The sequence below is a fragment of the Dipodomys merriami genome, unplaced genomic scaffold (genome assembly GCF_024711535.1).
Source record: "Dipodomys merriami isolate MVZ:Mamm:240054 unplaced genomic scaffold, mDipMer1.0.p SCAF_25, whole genome shotgun sequence".
In the NCBI taxonomy this organism is placed as follows: domain Eukaryota; kingdom Metazoa; phylum Chordata; class Mammalia; order Rodentia; family Heteromyidae; genus Dipodomys; species Dipodomys merriami.
Window position 1 is genome coordinate 17,728,616 of NW_027203937.1, and position 19,121 is coordinate 17,747,736.

General features: G+C 51.2%; 1 protein-coding gene across 8 annotated transcripts; it reads right to left on the minus strand.

Moving 5' to 3' along the window:
* Nucleotides 1–2,010: 2,010 nt before the first annotated feature.
* On the minus strand, nt 2,011–17,169 carry Atg16l2 (autophagy related 16 like 2). 8 transcript variants are annotated; one of them, XM_070035066.1, is made up of 18 exons: nt 17,017–17,168; nt 14,936–15,035; nt 12,966–13,080; nt 10,208–10,281; nt 9,672–9,923; nt 9,453–9,518; nt 9,078–9,185; nt 7,951–8,013; nt 7,272–7,380; nt 6,737–6,842; nt 5,804–5,874; nt 5,437–5,508; nt 5,194–5,314; nt 4,780–4,885; nt 2,997–3,146; nt 2,785–2,832; nt 2,588–2,689; nt 2,011–2,328 (listed from the first exon to the last, which is right to left on the minus strand). In XM_070035066.1, exons 1-18 carry the CDS (start codon nt 17,132–17,134, stop codon nt 2,241–2,243), a joined length of 1,869 nt encoding a protein of 622 aa, XP_069891167.1. In that variant the 5' UTR covers nt 17,135–17,168; the 3' UTR covers nt 2,011–2,240. The 8 variants fall into 8 exon arrangements, with proteins under 8 accessions (XP_069891167.1, XP_069891175.1, XP_069891168.1 ...); XM_070035068.1 differs by having other exon boundaries at nt 2,240–2,328; nt 2,588–2,663; XM_070035074.1 differs by lacking the exon at nt 14,936–15,035 and having other exon boundaries at nt 17,017–17,167.
* Nucleotides 17,170–19,121: the final 1,952 nt, after the last annotated feature.

Consider the following 19,121-nt stretch of genomic DNA (forward strand, 5'->3'; position numbering starts at 1 on the left):
GAAGCAGGCAAATGGCTTCAGCCAAATAAGCAGCTGGTGACCTCTGGTGGCCATTGGGAGCCAAGGCAGGAATGATGGAATGGGGCTTTAGGGTTGCTGAGACAGAGCTGGAACATGGGACTCCTAGCACCCTAGGCTGTTACACTGTACTTGCTAAATAAGACAGTAAACATTCCTGACATTTCTCTTAGCCATGACGGACCCCAAGGACTATTTTGTTGTCATTTTTCAAAAGCCAGCCTCTTGACTTCTTAAAATGAAGAGAGAGACAAAAGGAGTTCAGTAGAGGCCTCCACCCAACCCAGCAGGAAAAGGCTGGCTGTCAGCAGGGAGATGGTGTAGTATGAATTTCAGTTGCCAGCTGCAAAGGAAAACAACCTTCTGGGCAAAAAAAGAACATGTATAAGATATACTCAGAAAGGCAAGAGAGCCAGGTGCTGGTGGTTCACGCCTGTAATTCCAGCTACTCAGGAGGCTGGTGTCTGAAGATCACACAGTTCAAAGTCAATTCATAGGCTGGGCACTGGTGGCTTCTACCTGTAATCCTAGCTACTCGAGGCTGAGATCTGAGAATCATGGTTCGAAGCCAGCCCAGGCAGAAAAGTCCCCATGATAACTCTTAATCTTTTTTTTTTTTTTTTTTGGGTCCGGTCGTGGGGCCTGAACACTGGGCCTGGGCACTGTCCCTCAGCTCTTCAGCTCAAGGCTAGCGCTCCGCCACTTCCGGCTTTTTTCTTTTTGCTTATGTGGTGCTGAGGAATCGAACACAGGGCCTCAGGCATGCAAGGCAAGCACTCTACCACTGAGCCACCTTCCCAGCCCCCCCATGATAACTCTTATCTCCAGTTGACCATTCAAAAACTAAATGGAGCTGTGGCTCAAAGCTATTCTGTGCAAAAGAGCTCAGGGACATTGCCCAGGCCCTGAGTTCAAGCTCCATGACCAACAAAAAAAAAGTTCAGGCAGAAAAGTCCATAAAGACTATCTCCAATTAACTAGCAAAATGCCTTGACTAGAAGTATAACTAAAGTGGTAGAGCACCAGCTGTAAGTGTAAAGGCCCAGACAGAGTGCAAAGTCCTGCAAATTACTCCAGTGATACAGAGACAGAGACAGAGAGAGAAGATGCAAACTAATGGGGTAGCATTGTGAAGGAAGCAGAGCAACTTCAAGAGATGCTCAAGATGCATTAGAAAGTTGCTCTGGCAAGGAAGGTACTAGGAGGAAGATAGTGGGGGTGGCAAGGAATATATGGCACAGCAGCCCCAAGAGTCTGGTGTCATTAAGGACACAGATCATAAACAGAGACATGATGGCCAGAGCTCAGGAGTCTGCCAGGCCAGGAGGGACCTGGAAACCAACACTGGATTTTGTCATTTAACTGACCTCTCCACAGGCATGTGCCAGCTAGAGAAAGGAGTCCTGGGCACCTGGCTCTTTTGAACTCTACCCTTACCCAAAGGCTCATTGTGTGGATGATGCCAATGTAACTAAATATCACTATCCCACAATACTGTGAAATTTATGTAATCACTTAATTAAAAAAAATAAAAAACGTTTGATGCCAAGGTTAAAGAATCTACAGACTCAGGCCTGGCCCTTGTGTTCTCCTCCCCGACACTCTGCCTCTGCAGGAAGAATGAGCCCCCATCTCAAGGCAGGCCTGGTATAGCAAGTATGTGGATGTCCTTCTGGTCTGTTAGTGATCCCCCCTTGCCCTGACTGCCTCTTGGCTCCCTCCTCAACCTCAGTCTATCCTGGCTGCCTCAGCAGAAGGGCCCACTGTGTTTAGTGTCAGGACCAGACTGGTCCAAGGGTCACATTCATTCCTATGGCCCCAACAGCTGTTGACTTTTGTTGCCTCTGAGCCTTTCTTCATGCTGTTGCATGGTTAGAATGGAATAGCTCTTCTCCCGTGTCAAAGGCTGCTAAGCCCCAGCTCTATACAGAAGGAAGGGACCAAGCCAGCCCTAAGGTCTCCCTATGCCTCCAAACACTACAAAGAATAACAGACAGTGTTACAATACAATCTTTTTCCACTTTGGGGAGAGGAAGTGAGGAGATACATTTGGATTTTAACCAAACAGGCCAGGACCTGCCAGGCCTTCTTTCATTAAATCTGGAAGCACCACCCCCCTTCCCCACCCCCAGGTCCTGGAGCCCTGTGGAGCAGAGGGAAATTGTTCCAGGTCTTCTTCAGGCTTTGTACCAGAGCTCTAGTTCAGGTGGAAAGTCGTGGCCCTAGTGCCAGAGCACAATCTTCCTGGCCTGGTCCACGCTCACAACGTGGCTCCCAGAGTAGCACCAGGCCACAGCATTCACCGCAGCACTGAGGAGAGGGAGGGCAGGCTTCAGTGGGGCAGCAGAAGCGGGTCTACAGCCTGACCCTGTTCCTCACTGTGGCCCTAGGCAGCCTGGGGTGCCTCATCAGTAAATAGGTCTCTGGGGTTGTGGTGAGGGGCAGAACTGAGTGCGAGTGGGAGGTTTGGGGACAAGTGCTAGGGACATGTCAGAATGTGGCATCAGCTTGGCAGGGCTGGGGCGCAGCAGACGGGGGTGGGGTAGGGTGGGGGGGTAGCCATACTCACCAGTGGGGTCCCCGAAGGCTGCTCTCCAGTTTCCCTGTGTCAACATTCCAGATGTAGAGGGCGCCGTCCCAGGATCCTGCCAGTGCATAGCTTCTGTCAGGGCTGCAGTGGCCACAACACAGCAAGAAAGGAATTCAGACGCTAGAACATACACATGTAAGAGCCAGACTGGCAGAGGCATGCGCTCCAGGACACACCTGAACACAGCTTTGGTCCAGTCAGAACCGCATTTGAAGCCATCCGCTCTGAAGACAGATAAGGCCAGAGTTAGAACAGAGGTCACTGCCAGTCCTGCCACCAGCCAGGAGCTTCTAAGAGCCTCCTCTCTCTGCCAGAGAGAGATTCAGGTCTAGAGGGCCATCAAGGAGGGCCTTGTGCAGGATTTGAGGCCAGCTGCCCCAGCTGATACCTGAACACCTGTCGGATATTGCTAACACGCAGGTCGATCACCTTGAGTGTATCGTCTCGGGAACAGCTAAGCAGGTGCATTTGGTCATGGCTGAGGCTCAGGGAAGTAACCCTGCCCTGCACAGGGATGACCTGGGTACAGCTGGGTAACCTGAGGATGAGTAGAGAAGAGACAAGTAAGGAACAGCCTGCCTGCACCCCAGGCCACCCCACACAAGAAAGACCTGGGTACAGCTGCTACCCTAGCTGACAAAGTCCAGAGGCACCCCAGCCCCAGGCTGCTAGAACAGGGGCTGACGGTGATTCTCCCTTCCCACTGTAGCCACGCCAGCCGTTGAGGAACTTCACAGACTGAATGGGAGCCCTGGGAACCCTTGGGTCACTAAAATAAGCACTGAAAAAGAAGTAGTGAAAAGCCTGTTATAACCATATGTTAGTGAACAGTCTCAATGGCAATCAGTGAGGACCAGCCAGTGTGAGCCTACATGACTCAGGCAGTGGCTCTATCTGTGCCATTGTAAACCAACCATGCCCAATGTTGGGCCTTTTGGTTTCGGTGGGTTTTTTTGCTTGTGGTTAAAAAGTAGCAATAAAAACCAGGCAGCAGTGGCTCGTGCCTATAATCCTAGCTACTCAGGAGGCTGAGATCTAAGAATTATGATTCAAAGCCAGCCCAGGCAGGAAAATTTCTAAGACTCATCTCCACCAAAAAAGCCAGAGTTGGAGCTGTGGCTCAAGTGGTAGAATGCTAGCCTTGAACAAAAAGCTCAGGGAAAGCACCCAGGTTCCAAGTTAAAGCCCCAGAACCAGCACCAAAAAACAGACAAAAAGTAGTAATAATAGCTGGGTGCTGGTGGTTTATGCCTGTAATCCAAACTGCTCCGGAAGTTGAGATCTGAGGATTGTGGTTTAAAGCCAGTCTAGGCAGGAAAGGCTATGAGACTTTTTTTTTCTTTTTCTTTTTGGTCAGTTGTAGGTCTTGAACTCAGGGTCTGGATGCTGTCCCTCAACTCTTTTGCTCCACTTCCAGTTTTTGAGTGGTTTATTTGAGATAAGAGTCTCACGGGGATTTTTCTGCCTGGGCTGACTTTGAACCACAATCCTCAGATCTCAGCCTCCTGAGTAGATATGAATACAGGCATGAGCCACCAGCACCCAGTTTGGGCTATGAGACTCTGATCTCCAATTCACCACCCAAAAAAGCCAAAGTAGGACCATTACTCAAGTGGTAAAGTGCTGCCCTTGAGCAAAAAAGCTCAGGGAGGTTTGGGAAGGTGGCTCAGTGGTAGAGTGCTTGCCTTGCATGCATGAGGCTCTAAGTTCAATTCCTCAGCACCACATAAGCAGAAAAAAGCTGGAGTGGGCGCTGTGGCTCAAGCAGTAGAGTGCTAGTCTTGAGCTGAAGAGCTGAGGGACAGCGCCCAGGCTGACTTCAGGCCCCATGACTGACAAAAAAGGGCTCAAGGACAGCAACCAGGCCAAGTTCAAGCACCACAATTGGCACCAAAAAAAAAAAAAGTGGTACCCAAATGGGAAAAGGTGTTTGTCCATCATGACTATAAGGGTCAGGCAGAGTCCAGAGATGAATGAGAGCCACTAAGAAAGTGAAACAGCTCCTCAGAAGTGCTGAATTCTCAAGAGACTATGACCAACAGAGGTCACAGCTGATACTGCCAGACTCTTGCACAGACCCTGTGCCATAACCTTTCCTGTCACAGCCGGAGAAAGGACAAAGAGCTCCTGGGCCCTGCCCCCAGATTTCCACCCACATCCACGCCTGTCACCTGCTGTCCCAGAACCGGATCTTCTGGTCATTGTGACCACTAATGATGATGTGGTCCCCGCATACCACGTCATTACAATAGGAAATGACATTGATTGTTCTTGAACCTGGGGACCAAGGGGCAGTGTCAGGAACTAGGCCATTGGACATATGGAGACCCCCAAGGTCCAGGAGGGGTGATGTCTTCCTAAGACTGGAACCCAAGTCTTTCCAACCGTACTCACCCCACCTCTTCTGAACCTACTTGAAACCCATGGGCACTAGGAACCCAGGAAGAGCACCAGTGGGGGACAGAGAAAGAGAGCCTCAGGAGGCTTAACTCGTAGATATGAATCCCAGAGCCACTCCCAGAGAGCATGGCAAAGCCGCTTGTGCCTGGGGGCTGGCCAGGAAAGCAAAGTGGGCTAGGCCTCACAGTAGGCACGGCCGAGGTCCCACTCCTTCACTGTTCGGTCTCGGCTCCCAGTCACCGCCTGGTGCTTCGTGAGCTTGAATTTTGCAGCTGTCACCTTGTCCTTGTGTCCAGATAGTGTCTCCTGCCCCGCCCCATCCCAAATATGGATCAAGGGCATGCCCAAGATTCCTTAACTGCATGCCCCACCCTCACTCCTAAGGCATGACCCTTGACCCCTAGTCAGCCTCCCCAGTCAATCCTCACCTTGGACTGTGCCTCTCCCACCTTCCAGAGCTGAGCCGCCTGGTTGTAAGTAGCTGCCAAAACCTGGGAGCCCTGGAGAGACAGGAGTAGGGATGGAAGAGGACCAGGGCCTAGGCCTAAACCTGGGCCTGAACTGAGCCTAGTCCTGGGATAGGCAAGGTCCCTAGACCAGCAACCTGGGTGGAGGCTGCCTCAGAGCTTCCCATGGCTCAGGTGGGAGAGCCCCAGGCCCAGGGAAGGGGCAACCCAAGGGCCCAGGTCTAGGATATTATGACAGCCCTTCAGGCCCCAGAGCCCCAGCCCAGGTTGGACACTGGGGTGGGGTGGGGGGGATTCATGCCATGCCACTGGGTCAAAGTCTCCTCACTGAGGGGTCGAAGTCCACACTGGTGATGCTGCCACCAGCTCCTTCAAGTGTCTGGTTGGCCTCTAGGCGACCTGGGGAGAGCAGGAGAAGGAAAGAATGAAATGAAGTCACTAACCTGACAAAATAAACTAGAGCCAGAATGGGTAGGTCAGCCTTTCTTAGAGGACAGAAACACTAGGTCTGTTCCAGTGCCTGGGTGGAAGCGATACCTCCCCTAACTTTTAGCAGAGGTCTCAGGGCGAGCGAGGCCACTCAGAGACAGGGCTAGGGAGGACCACTGAGGAGGAACTATCCCAAGGTCACATAGCAGTGAAGCCAGCCTGCTGGAGACCTAGCTCTCTAAGAAGCCTAGATGAGTATCTATCTAACTTACTACCTACAAAGCAGAGCTGGGACAAGGTACAAGGGGGCGTGTGTGTGTGTGTGTGTGTGTGTGTGTGTGTGTGTAAAAATACCACTAAGACAAGGTACAAGGGGGCATGTGTGTGTGTGTGTGTAAATACCACTAAGACAAGGTACAAGGGGGCATGTGTGTGTGTGTGTGTGTGTGTGTGTGTGTGTGTGTAAATACCACTAAGGCCCCTCCTGTGCCACCTCAGCTCACTGATTTCTGGGAGCGTAAGTGATACTAGAAAAGGAGGGGGCCTGGTGGGCCCAGGGACAATACCTCAAAAGCCTGACACTACATTAATTCATGCCAGGGGGGTTCCAATAGGGACTTTCCAAGCTCAGCCCTCCCCATCCTGCAGACCTGACCCAGGAGCTGAGAGGTTCAATGCTTCTTTGGAGCAATAAGCCAAGTCTCGGTGCCATTGCCCATGAACATTCCAGATGAGGAAACAAAACGATCCAAGACCTTAGCTCATCCATGAGCAAGCTGAGGATGGGGTCTGCAGAGAACATATCGGGTTGGCCTCCAGGAAAGGTCTTTACCTCCCACAACATTCCAGAGGTGGATAAGACGGTCATCCCCGCCAGTGGCCAGGAGGCTGCTGTTGGGGCCAAACTGAACAGCATTGATCTCAGAGAGGTGGGCATCCTGTGGGGAGAGGAGAGGTCAGTGTCTTTGTCCTCTCCATGTGTGACTCTTCCTGTCTTCTCACAGACCACACCTCTGCTGTCTTGGATATCCCACTCCAGGTCTCTGTCTAAACCTTGAATTTCAACCCTGGTCCCAGCAGGTCTCTTTATCTCTGCCTGGATCCCAGAGCGCCTCCCACTGAGCCAAATCCCCTGCTGAGCAACTCTCCTCTCTCCTCTCTTTTCTCTCTCTCTCTCTCTTTCTCTTTCTCTCTCCTAGCCCCATTATAAACACTGTGAAAGATATGAGCAGCTCATACCACCAGCTATAAAGGCAAAGTCTTGCCCCTGCTGAGGCCCAGCCTTGCTTCTGTGGCTGTAAGGGCCATCCCTGGTACCTGCATTCCTCTATTAGAACCCCAAGCATGTGGCCCAGCTGTTCTCTTACCAGGGCATCCTGAACCTGGGTAGGAAGTCGGGCAGCTACACACACAGGTATGCTTTGGTATAGCTGCTCAGGGGCCCCTCCAACTGAGTGACCTCTCCTCTTCTTGAAGCTGCAGGGGTGTAAGGGGGAAGAGGGGGATCAGAAAGGCACTCTGCAAGATCTTCTGCCACAGGGCCCCAAGCTCCCCTGAGGCAGCAACAACTGGAAACAGATATGGCAGTTGACAGATCATGGCCCTAAGGTACAGTAAGTGTGACCCCTGTGCTGATGCGGGAGTAGTACACAGCCTGGCACAGGAGTAGGAAAGGGTTAGTGGAAGCAGAGGACTCTCAAGGCCTCACCACCATTTGGCTCTGTGATACTGAACAAATCTTAGGCATTTCTGAGCACTAGTTTCCAAACCGAGTGAACATTTTCATCCAGCAACAGGCTGGAATTCTTGGTTCCCTGAGAGGACCTTGAATAAGGACAGAGCCTTGTGAGCTTGGGAGATACTAGGCAGGAGTTAGACATGAGGCTGCATACTTGGTTCCTATCTCCAGAACCCAACAGAGATTCACACACACAGACAACAGGCATCATAAGATAGAGATACGGAGGAACACACACAGACCAAGCCTGGGCTCAGGAAGCCTGATATACCCAAACCCTTCACACACATGTGCACATACACACTTACTCCAGCAGCCCCTTCACCACATCCACACAGCGGGACAGTGTCAGGGAGGTGGCCGAGGCAGACCTGAGGCAAATGAGAGACTGCTAAAGGCCTGGCCAGTGGGTAGTCAAGCAGCAGTCATTCATCCCGGGAGACCTGGAGGCCTGTGACTTCTTGAGCCTGGAACCAAGAACTTGACCCCTTGTAAACCAGGAGAGGTGAGACCTGGACCAACCCAACAAGGTCGAAGGACCTGGAAATGGGTAACTCCCCGAGTTTCCACCATGATGACAAGAAATGCCTCACCCCAAGTAAGTTATCACCAATAAAAACTCCTAAGAAGGGCTGGGAATGTGGCTTAGTGATACAGTGCTTGCTTGTATGCATGAAGCTCTTGATTCAATTCCTCAGTCCCATATAAACAGAAAAAGCCAGAAGTGGCACTGTGGCTCAAGTGGTAGAAAGCTAGCCTTGTGCAAAAGAAGCTCAGGGACAGTGCCTAGGCCCTAAGTTCAAGCCCCAGGATTGGCCAAAAAAAAAAAAAAAAAAAACTCCTAAGAGACTGGGCCAACCACTAAGAGGAAAGTGAGAGGGGCTCTCCTGGCTGAAGCAGAAGCCCCAGCTCACCTAGCAGCCCTAGAAATGCCCAAGTAAGGTTTTAGATGGCAAAAAAACTTTGGGAACCAAGTCTTATTACGCTTCTGCCCAAGGTTCCTTCAGCATCTCAGGGCCTGGACACTGGGACTTACAAGAAGAGCCTTCAGGCTAGGGAATGGGGCCCAAAGGGGCAGCTTTAATGGCAGGCAAATCAAGGTAAGGGGGACTGAATGGAGGGGCACCCAAGGACTCAGAAGTGTGAGCTCACCGCTACACATTCTCCCATGTCCATGCACACCTGTGCTTACAAATACACATGCCTGTGACCCTGATTCCTTCCTAGTATCACCTCTTCACAAGCCTTATGCCCCACCTCAGAGCTCAGGTCCTGGGAAGGAAAAGGGAGAGGGCTCAGTGACACTGACCCCAACTGGCTCCAGGCACTGGAAGTCGTACCAGTCAGCCTCTCCCCAACCCAACAGCAGGCCCCAAGATCCTAGAGGAAGACTGGCAGTTCAGAGCTCTGGGACAGCGGCCACCTGGATTCTCACCTGAAGGGCCTCTTCCATTTTTCACAAGCCTCCCTCTCCAGGGACTCGGGCTCAACTGCCTGAGTCTCAGTCTCCTGTCTGATTCCATCTCCTAAGGTGTCTGGGCTCCTGAGAAAGAAAATGAGGCTCAGAAAGGACAAAGCATCCCACCAGCCCTCCTCCCTACCCTGGTATAGGTCAGGGAGGTGTGAGTGTCCAATAAGGGGGTGCCCAGCAGGCCAGGCAAGCTGGCTCTTACGACCACCCACCTCCAAGAGTATCCAACAGGGACTGCGGGTGTGCACTCGGGTACACGGATAGCAAGGGCCAGGGGGAAGGGAGGAGAGCAGCATAGTTCCCCTTACAAGGGTCAGACCGGCCCCTCCTCATTCTTACTTGCTGATGCTCACAGTCCTCTTGGCAGCCTTCTTCAGCTCCTGGGACACCCGTGCCTGGTGGGCTCTGGCAGAGAGAAAACCATCCCAAAGGCCGAAAGTGACTCAATGAAGTGGACTCGAGATGGCCACGCCTCCCCTCCTTAAGGCCAGGGAGAAGCCAGACTCCTCCCACAAGAAGCAGGTCTGCCCCTAGGAGGCGGGGCCCCAGCTCCCTCACCGCTCCCGGCGTTCGTTGCGCAGGTTGCGCTCAGCTGCCGCACGCGCCTTGCGCTGCACAAGCCTCTCCAGTAGGTCGCGCGCCTCCTCCTGGAGCCTGCGCAGTGCCGCCTCCTGTTGCTCCGAGTGCGCACGCAGGGCCTCGTAGGCCGATCGCAGCGCTGCGTTCTGCGCACGTTGATCCTCCACCTTCAGGGCGTGTTGTGCCCGAGCCTCCTGCAGCAGCTCCACGCGGGCCTCCAGAGCCGCCAGCCTAGGGGCAGGGGCGGGGATCGGGGTAGCGGGGCGGAGGGGCCTCAGGAGAACAGCGACCTTCTCCATCCCAACTAAGATCCCAGAACTGCATGGTTCTCATGGCCAGCAGGTAGTAAAGGGGTTTCCAGTCAAGCCTTCACCCACCTTGGCTTCCACTGACCTTACCCACATGCCTGGGGAGCATCTGGGGATGTGGGGCAAGTCCTTAGGCACGCACTATACCCTCTCCCGGGGCAGGATGGCCCTGAGCCTCCCAAAAGTGAGCTGCTGCGGCCCCCTCACCTGCCCTGCCGCTCCTCCAGCTCTGACTGCATGGTGCCCAGGGCTGCACTCTTCTGCACCACCTGGTAGGCCATCTGGGGAGGAGGAAGGACGGACAGGTGAACTCTGGCGCCTCTGTGGCTCTCTAGCCCTTGGGGCCCGAAGAGGTTGGCAGCACTGAGCCTGCCACCCTACCCCTGCCATCCTCTTTCTGACAAGCTAAGACTCCCATGGGTTTAAGATACTGCATAAGGTTTTGGGATCTACATCTGAAGTCTGCTTCTGCGTTCTGAGTTGTAATGGTGCCAATTGTTTTCTCTGTGACCATGGGGGGAGTTATTTAATCTCTGAGCAAGAAGAATTCTCACCTGGAAACTGGGAATGAGTGCTTATTACTTCCTAGAGCTATTATGAGAAAGGATGTGTCAGATAGGAGGAAGTGCTCTCTAGCACTTATAAGTGCCATGCTTTGTTCTGAGCACTCTAAACACATTAACTCTTTTAACCCCCAAAATAGCATAAAGGGAAGCACTACCATTCTCATTTTACAGGTAAGGACATGGACACAGAGATTAAGTACCTTGCCCAGACTCACACAGCTAAGTGGCAGGGCTGATAAATGAGCCCAGGCCAGTAAGTACATTATGCTTCATGCAAAGCACCTGTGGTCTACAGGATGGTTTGGTGCTTGTGATCTCTACTCCCCACCTCTCCAGCTACTAGCTTCCTCCACCATCCCTGACCCCCTGTCTGCCCAGGCACAAATCTCACAAAGCAAGAGCACACAAAAGAAGAACAGGGATAGTCTTTGGGGGTGTAAAGTTCAGGTTGAATTCTGGCGCTGCTCCAACAGCCCCAGGGCTGGGTAAGGGGAATCTCTGTACCCTGCTTTTCAACTTTCTGCAACCAAGAGCCAAGAACAGGGAAGACCATAAGGAAGAATTCCAACTTCTTTCTTTTGGTACTGTGGGAGAGATAGACTCTAAGCCAAGGCTACACCCATTAGTGTGGAAAGAAGAACCAAGAGCTACAGACTAAACATCTCTAGCCCAGGAAATCACCAAGGCTGGAGGCTTTTGTTGCTAAATTGTTCCTGACTCTTTGTCATGATAAGGCAGCTGCCCATCTATCTGGAGACTACTGTCCAGGCTTAGGGCTTGGGAGGCACCTGCACCTACAGAGTGGACACCTACTTTGTAGTTGCTCAAGTTATTACATTCATCATTCATTTCTCCACAAACTAATCCTTGCTTTCACTTCCTCACCTGACGTTTGCTTTCATTTATGCTATGTCATTCCATACTTATTTGATACTTTTCAAAATTCAAGTGATACATGTAGAAAACAATTTGAGACTACAAGAGGCTAGGGCTGTTGGAGGAGGGAGGGAGTATGACTGAAAATGGGTGGGAAGAAGGGGATCTTGAGCATGACACAAATGTATGTATGAGATCATGCCACACCATGGTCAAGTTGCAGCCATAGAAAGAAGCTCTGGGGAAGAGGCATTAAATGGAATTCATAACCCAATGTCACATTTGCATGGTGATTTGGACAGCTGTAACTAGTCATGTATTTGCTTGACCATTGGCCTCCTCTTGTGGAAACTCCCTAGGGGCACATCTTGTTTAAGGCTGCACTTCCCATTTTTCTTTGAAGCTATCAATTGTCAATAAACAATGAAAGAGTGAACAGAGATCATGGAAGGTGAATTGTAAGGGTGGAGGTTCAAATCCAGGTTCTTCCTGTCTAGGCCACAAGTTTTCTCCTCTACAACTATAAAGCTGAGGATAATTAGCTGAGAATATGCTTAGCCCCAGGCCTGCAGTCTACTTTTGGTGTGGTGTTGGCCATGTTATGGGGAGGGGGTGACTTAGATGGCATGCTCAAGAAACTGAGCAAGAGTCCAGAGCTCAAAAGAGAAGACTGCACTGGATATGAGAGTCAGCAAAAAGAATCCCTAAAGTCCCCTATCACAGCCACTGAGCCCACCCACACTCAAGAACACCTGTTTGTAAGGGATGAAGCCAGAGAGGAGGGGAAGAAGGCACTGATGGAAATTCAGAAGCAACAGCCACAGAAATGAAAGGGAAACTGAGAAACACAGAGAAGGTCACTTGCCCATGGACCACATGACCAGTAGTCATTTAGTCTGCAAATGTGTCTCGAGCATCAGCTGCTTCTTGAACCTGGAATCAGCTTGGCAAGGAATGAGGTGGTGAGTCATAGAGTGAGGAGAACAGGCTAAACTATCTGAAATGAGGAACAGGCTCCGGGACACTTGTACTCCTTAGTCCCTCCAGCCATCCTTGGAGCCCACTTAATCCTAGGCTGCGGGAGAACTCTGACTCCTGCCCAGTTTCAAGCCAAGACCTGATATACACTAGGGAATCATAACTCAGTGCCTGCAGCACTAGATTCAAGAAATGTAGCAAATGAGCCGGGCGCTGGTGGCTCATGCCTGTAATCCTAGCTACTCAGAAGGCTGAGATCTGAGGATCGCGGTTCAAAGCCAGCCCGGGCAGGAGAGACTGTGAGACTCCTATCTCCAATAAACCACCAGAAAACCGGAAGTGGCGCTGTAGCTCAAGTGGTAGAGCTCTCACCTTGAGCTGAAGAGCTAAGGGACAGCGCCCAGGCCCAGAGTTCAAGCCCCACAACCGACCAAAAAAAAAAAAAAAAAAAGAAATGTAGTAAATGTAGTGAGTGTGTACCACTTGCTTGCTGGCTTCTTTGGACCATATCTCCCTGCCCCATTCTCTGAATGAGTACAGCTTACCTCACCACAGACCAGCTGGAGACCCTCTTCTTCCTCCTGCCACTTCAGCCTCAGAGCGGCTAGTGATGAGACTTGGTCTGAGTCAGGGCTTGACTCCTCCTCCCCGCCAACCTCCCTGTCAATCAGAGTGGTGCTCATAACTCCTCTACTCACCCCAGCACCCAAAGGCCCTCCCAGGGGTATTCCACTAAAAGCCTGAAGAGCCATTAACTTTTTCCTGGAGAACGCAGAGCCTGGAAGCCAAAGAAAAAGCAAGTCTCATCAATGAGCTGCCCATGACTTTTCTGCTGAAAGACTACTCTGACTGTAAGTTCCCTGGCCAAAGACCCACCTCAATAAGCACTGACCAGGGGCTGGGAATGTGGCTTGGTGGTACAGTGTTTGCCTAGTATGCATGAAGCTCTGGGTTTGATTCCTTAGTACCACATTAAACAGCAAAAGGCGGAAGTGATGCTATGGCTCAAGTGGTAGATTGCTAACCTTGAGCACAAAAGCTCAGGGACAGGTCTTGAGTTCCAGGGCTGGCAAAAAAAGAAGGAAGGAGAAGGAGAAAAGGAGAAGGAGAAGGAGAAGGAGAAAAAGAAGAAGAAGAAGAAGAAGAAGAAGAAGAAGAAGAAGAAGAAGAAGAAGAAGAAGAAGAAGAAGAAGAAGAAGCAGAGGCAGCAGCAGCAGCAGCAGCAGCAGCAGCAGCAGCATTACTACATTACTAGCTGGACACCAGTGGCTCATGCCTGTAATCCTAGCTACTGAAGAGGCTGAGCTCTGAGGATTGCAGTTCAAAGCCAGCCTGGGCAGAAAAGTCCACAAGACATTATCTCCAATAAACTACTCAGAAAATGCTGGAAGAGGCACTATGGCTCAAGTGGTAGAGTGCTAGCCTTGAACAAAAAGCTCAGGGACTGCAGTCAAGCCCTGAGTTCAAGCTCCAGGACTGGAAGAAAAAGAAGAAAAAAAAAAAAGAAAAAGAAACAGCATGGACCAGCTAGATGTGGTGAAGCACACTGTAATCTGAAGACTTAGGAGGCAGAGGCAGAAGGATTGTGAATCTGAGGCCAGCCTGGACTATATAGTGAAACTTAGTCTCAAAAAAAAAAAAACCCAACCCATTCCCTAGTTCTTAATATCTTCACTCTTTTTTTTTTTTGGTCAGTTGTGGGGCTTCACCTCCGGGCCTGGGCACTGTTGCAGAGCTCTTCAGCTCGAGGCTAGCGCTCTACCACTTTGAGCCACAGCACCACTTCCAGTTTTCTGGTGGTTAATTGGAGTCTAACAGACTTTCCTGCCTAGGCTGGCTTTGAACCATGATCCTCAGATGTCAGCCTCCTGAGTAGTTAGGATTACAGGTATGAGCCACCAGTGCCCAGCACTTCACTCATTTTTTTTTTTTAATTCGGTATATTTACTTATTTATTTTTGGTTGGTTGTGGGGCCTGAACTCTGGGCCTGGGTGCTGTCCCTCAGCTCTTCAGCTCAAGGCTAGCACTCTACCACTTGAGCCACACAGCGCCACTTTCGGCTTTTTCTGTTTATGTGGTGCTGTGTTATGTGGGCCTGATGCACGTAAGGCAAACATTCTACCAATGAGCCACCTTCCCAGCCCACGTCACTCATTCTTTAAAACAGTAGCAAGACCCTTTCTGTAAGCATCAGGTCTAGTACAGAGAAGTGGGATAAGACTAGGAAGGGAAAGAGGGGTACAGGTTTGAGAGAGGAAGGAGAGGGGCAAATGCAAAGGAGAAGGATGGGAGAAAGCAGATGCTAAGCAACTGGCTTAGGAGGAGCTCAAGGGCTACCTCCCCTCACCCACTCCTGAGCAGTAGCAAGAGCCAAGAATGAACACAGCGCTCAAAGGCTCTCTCCCCTCACCCACTCCTGGGCAGCAGCCAAGGGCCAAGAATGAACACAGCATAGGCAGCAGAACCAGGACCAAGCACAAGTACCCCATTGTGACCACTGATATATACACTCACCAGGAGCCCTGATGGGTACTAGGGGTGACATCATTTGGTTGTGGCTGCAGCTTCTCTGAGAAGTTGGCTAATAGCTCGGCCTTCTCTAGGAGATGATTATCTGAGGGTACAAGAGGGTGGGCATGGGCAGAAGCAAACACTCTTTAGCAGAACCCTGGCATACCTTTGACTGGAGGGCTGCAGGGCCCAGAGATGGTGAGAATGAGAGAGTTAGTGGGGGATTGGCTCTTGCCCCTTGCCTAAGGGCTAAGTTGGCAGTTCTACGGGACCTTCAGCCCTGGCACTGCCTCTTCATAGCCCGGGTCCCTAGACCCACTCAGAAGAAGAGGGCTTGCTATCCCAGAAACAGAAGGCCCACAGAACACAAGGAGAGTCCTGAAGGAAGCTGGGAGACGGAGATAGACTCAACCCAGGTGAGGCAAGGCCTCACCTCCAGACCGCAGGGAAACAAAAGGATCCAATTGCCCAGGGCCTTCAGTAAGTCACTTCCTCCTGAGTGGCCTAATTTAGCAATAAAGTAATCCTAACTTCCCCAAGGTAAAGTCTCCTCAAGTCAGAGTAGAAAGTCCTTGAGCAATATCCAACAGATCTTGTTATGTTTGGTGGTTTGACCCTTAAATACCCCCCTCCCACCCCATCCACAGTTACTTCCTCTTTTCTTACAACTTCTACAGCAGGTTAAAGGGGTAAGCCCAGACAGTTCATCAGCAATCTTCTCATAGGGTGGTACCCTGACTATCACCTTGCCTAAAGTCTGGTTCCCCCATAAATCTTCCTCCTTAGCAACCAAGACACTGCTTCCCCCTCCCACCTTGCAAATCTAAACAAGTCCAATTATGCCTAATGGACAAGAAAGCTGAAGCTTGGGGCTATGAACTGCTCAGGTTCACAGAGATGCCTAGAACTAGTCCAATTTGAGCAGTCTGGGTCTCTCCAAACCCTCAGACTTTCAGCTCCTAAAGATAGGGGCTTAGGGTGACTCCTCCCTCAAACTAGGTAGCTCTGTCCATCTCAAATAGTGGAGAATGAAGCTGCCGCCTTGGAAGTGTGAGATTACAAACCCAAAAGGAGAGAACCAAACCCTGGAAGGCTGTAAAGAAATTTCTCAGGATAAGAGCAGATTTGTCAGCTAGGCACCGGTGGCTCACTCCTGTAATCCTAGCTACTCAGGAGACTGAGATCGAGGATCATGGTTCAAAGCCAGCCTGGGAAAGGAAAGTCTGTGAGACTCTTATCTCCAATTAACCACCAGAAACCCGGAAGTGGTGCTGTGGCTCAAGTGGTAGACTGCTAGCCTTGAGCTGAAGAGCTGAAGGACAGCGCCCAGGCCCAGAGTTCAAGGTCCATGATGGGGGGAGGAGGGGAGAAGAGGGCAGATTTGGTTGTGGGGTCACATCAAAATTATTCCCCAGTAGGAAGCATCAGAGATTAGGTTAAACTTTAAACTCCAAACATACTATCTCAGGTGACTGGTGGCTCCACACACAGTTGCATACCTGTTTATCCCATTTTGAACCACCACACTCCTTCTTGGCAAACTCCCCCAGAAAGACCTATGAGAGGGAGAGCCTGGCTTCCCAGATAAGTCAGATCCCCAGTGAAGCTTGGACCCCTCAGGCTGGGGTATCCCCTAGTACAGAAGTGCTGCATGAACCTGCATCAACATCGGCAACCAATAGCAGACCTTGAAACTCAGAGGTTCGCCCACAAGAATAGGCCCACGAGTGTCTGCTAAATACACCGCTAACTTCACGCAGGCCCTACCCTAGGGGCAATGCAAAGAGGCACAAGAGATGCTGCAAAGCCCACACTAGGGAGCGAACTTGGGTCTAAGATGCTCAGCTCATAGGAGGAAGCACTGAACCTTGAGACTAAGTAGAAGAGTCTCTCCAGCCAAAAGGGGTTCTAAGCAGAGCCTGGGTTGGAAGGGGCAGCAATCATGGCCAGCAGGAAGTGAGGTCAAACAGATGGGCTCTAGGCCCAAGGCCTCGACAGCGAGAAGGCACTGGTGCACTTGGGTGGCAAGCCAAGTAATGGGACAAAGCCTCTCCCCGAGCCCAGGCCCGCCAAGGAGCACTCACAGGCCGGCACCAGCTCCAGGAAGAGTGCCTTTTGCGTGCGGTCCCGTTGTCGCAGCTGCCGCACGATGTGGCGTTTCCAGAGAGCTGCAGGGGCGCTGGGGTCGCTGGACCCGGCCATGGCCGCTACCTCCCGCCCAAGCCTCAGGGCCGAGAGGCGGGGCGGGGCCGGGGCGGGGCCTCCGGGGGACTCCGTGACGTCACGAGCGGCGGCGGGGAAGCCCCGGGCGACACCAAGAACACACGGAGGTGGCGTGGGGCGGGGAAACACGTGGCGAAGAGCGGCCTCAGGGCCCGTGCCGCTGTGATTCCTCCAAAAGGTTTACCATGGGGGCTCGCCCTCCTGTTGCCATTATGGTTGCGAAGCGGGGACCAAGGCTGGAGCCCCTGGGAGCGGTTCCCCCTCCCCCCGCCCGCCGATTGGTGCGCTCCAGAGGCGGGGCCTCGGGGTCCGCCTTTCTTAACCCCGCCGAGCGGGACTGGAATTCAAAAGCGTAGTTTCTAAGACCCGGAAGCCAGCAGCAAAGAGGCAAGGGAGGCTGAAGAAATCCCACTTTTCCTCCGTGTATGAGAGGGGTTAGTAAGGTCCAGAGAAAGGAACGACTCTAGGCCATGGTGGGAACAAATGCAGAAGTTCTGTGACATAAAAATTCCCAGGAGGCCTGGTGCTGGTGCCCTGTAATTGTAGCAACCCAGGAGGCTAAGATCTGAGGATCACGGTTCGAAGCCAGAACTGGAGCTGTGGCTCTAGTGAGCACCGGCCTTGAAGCAACAATATTAGCTCTGAGTTCAAGACCAGCACCAATAAGTAAATAAGAGAATTCCAGTACTCCAGAAGCTTAGGCAGAACCACCTTCACGCATTGCTGGAAGTTTCAAAAGCTAACAGTCACATAACCTTGTAATGAATTACAAGGTATATTCTCATAAGAATCAAAAGCAGGAACTACGAACACCCCTGTTATGGCAGAATTATTCAATATACAAACAGTAGACGCTATATGCTTTTATCAACAGATGAATGGATAAAACTGAATACACAAAATGGAATATTATTCAGCCATTAAAAATAATGAAGTTGTTGCTAGACACCATGGATCATGCATATAATTTCAGCTACTCAGTGGACTGATATCTGAGGATTGCAGTTCAAAGCCAGCCTGGGCAGGAAAGTCCATGACTCTTATCTCCAATTAACCACCAAAAAGCTGGAAGGGGAGTTGTGGCTCAACTGGTAAAGTGCTAGGCTTAAGCAAAAGAAGCTCAGGGACAGTGCCTAGGACCTGAGGTCAAGTTCCAGGACTGGCACACACGAAAAAAGAATGAAGTTGTAAACCAAGCATGATGATTCATATCTGTAATCCCAGCCAAGAGGCTATATCAGGAGGACCCAGGGTCCCAGGCCAGCCTGGGCATCCTAGCAAGACAATGACTCAAAGAAGAAATAAAGGGAATAAAAGAGAGAGAAGGCCAGGCACTGGTGGCACAAGCCTGTAAACCTAGCTACTCAGGAGGCTGAGATCTGAGGATCACAGTTTGAAGTGGACCCTGAGATGGGGCCCAAGCTGATAAGATTCCATTTTGAACTTGGGATTTTAGACTCTATGGGCCTAGTTCCCAGAATGAAAAAAAAAATGCATCTGGTCGCCCTCCCCTTAACAACCTAACCCACCCTTGATTGTTCAGTGAAGGATTGACTGATAAAACAGATAGGTTGTAATCTGGTTCAAACTGGCGACAGCACCCCCTTACAGTAAACTCTGCCTTTTGCGCATACTTACCTTAAACTCTGTCTTTGCATGTGCTTACTGCAAACTCTGCCTTACACGATGAATTTGTGTGCCATTTAAACCAAAAGTGATAAGGCTGGTTTAAACAGCCATTATGAGACAAATTGTAACTCATTGACCACCTGTGTGTGGTATGGTATGACTGTACAATCCTTTGTGTGTGTTACAATCTCATTGGTCACCTGCTCTTGATCAGGCTCGACCTCATGAATTTTGCCTTTAAAAAACAAAGTACTTGGGCCACTGGGGGTCACAGTATCAGCTCCCCAGCCTGTGCTGGGGCCCTGACCGGTCAGTGTAGGAACCTTCTCAATAAAGT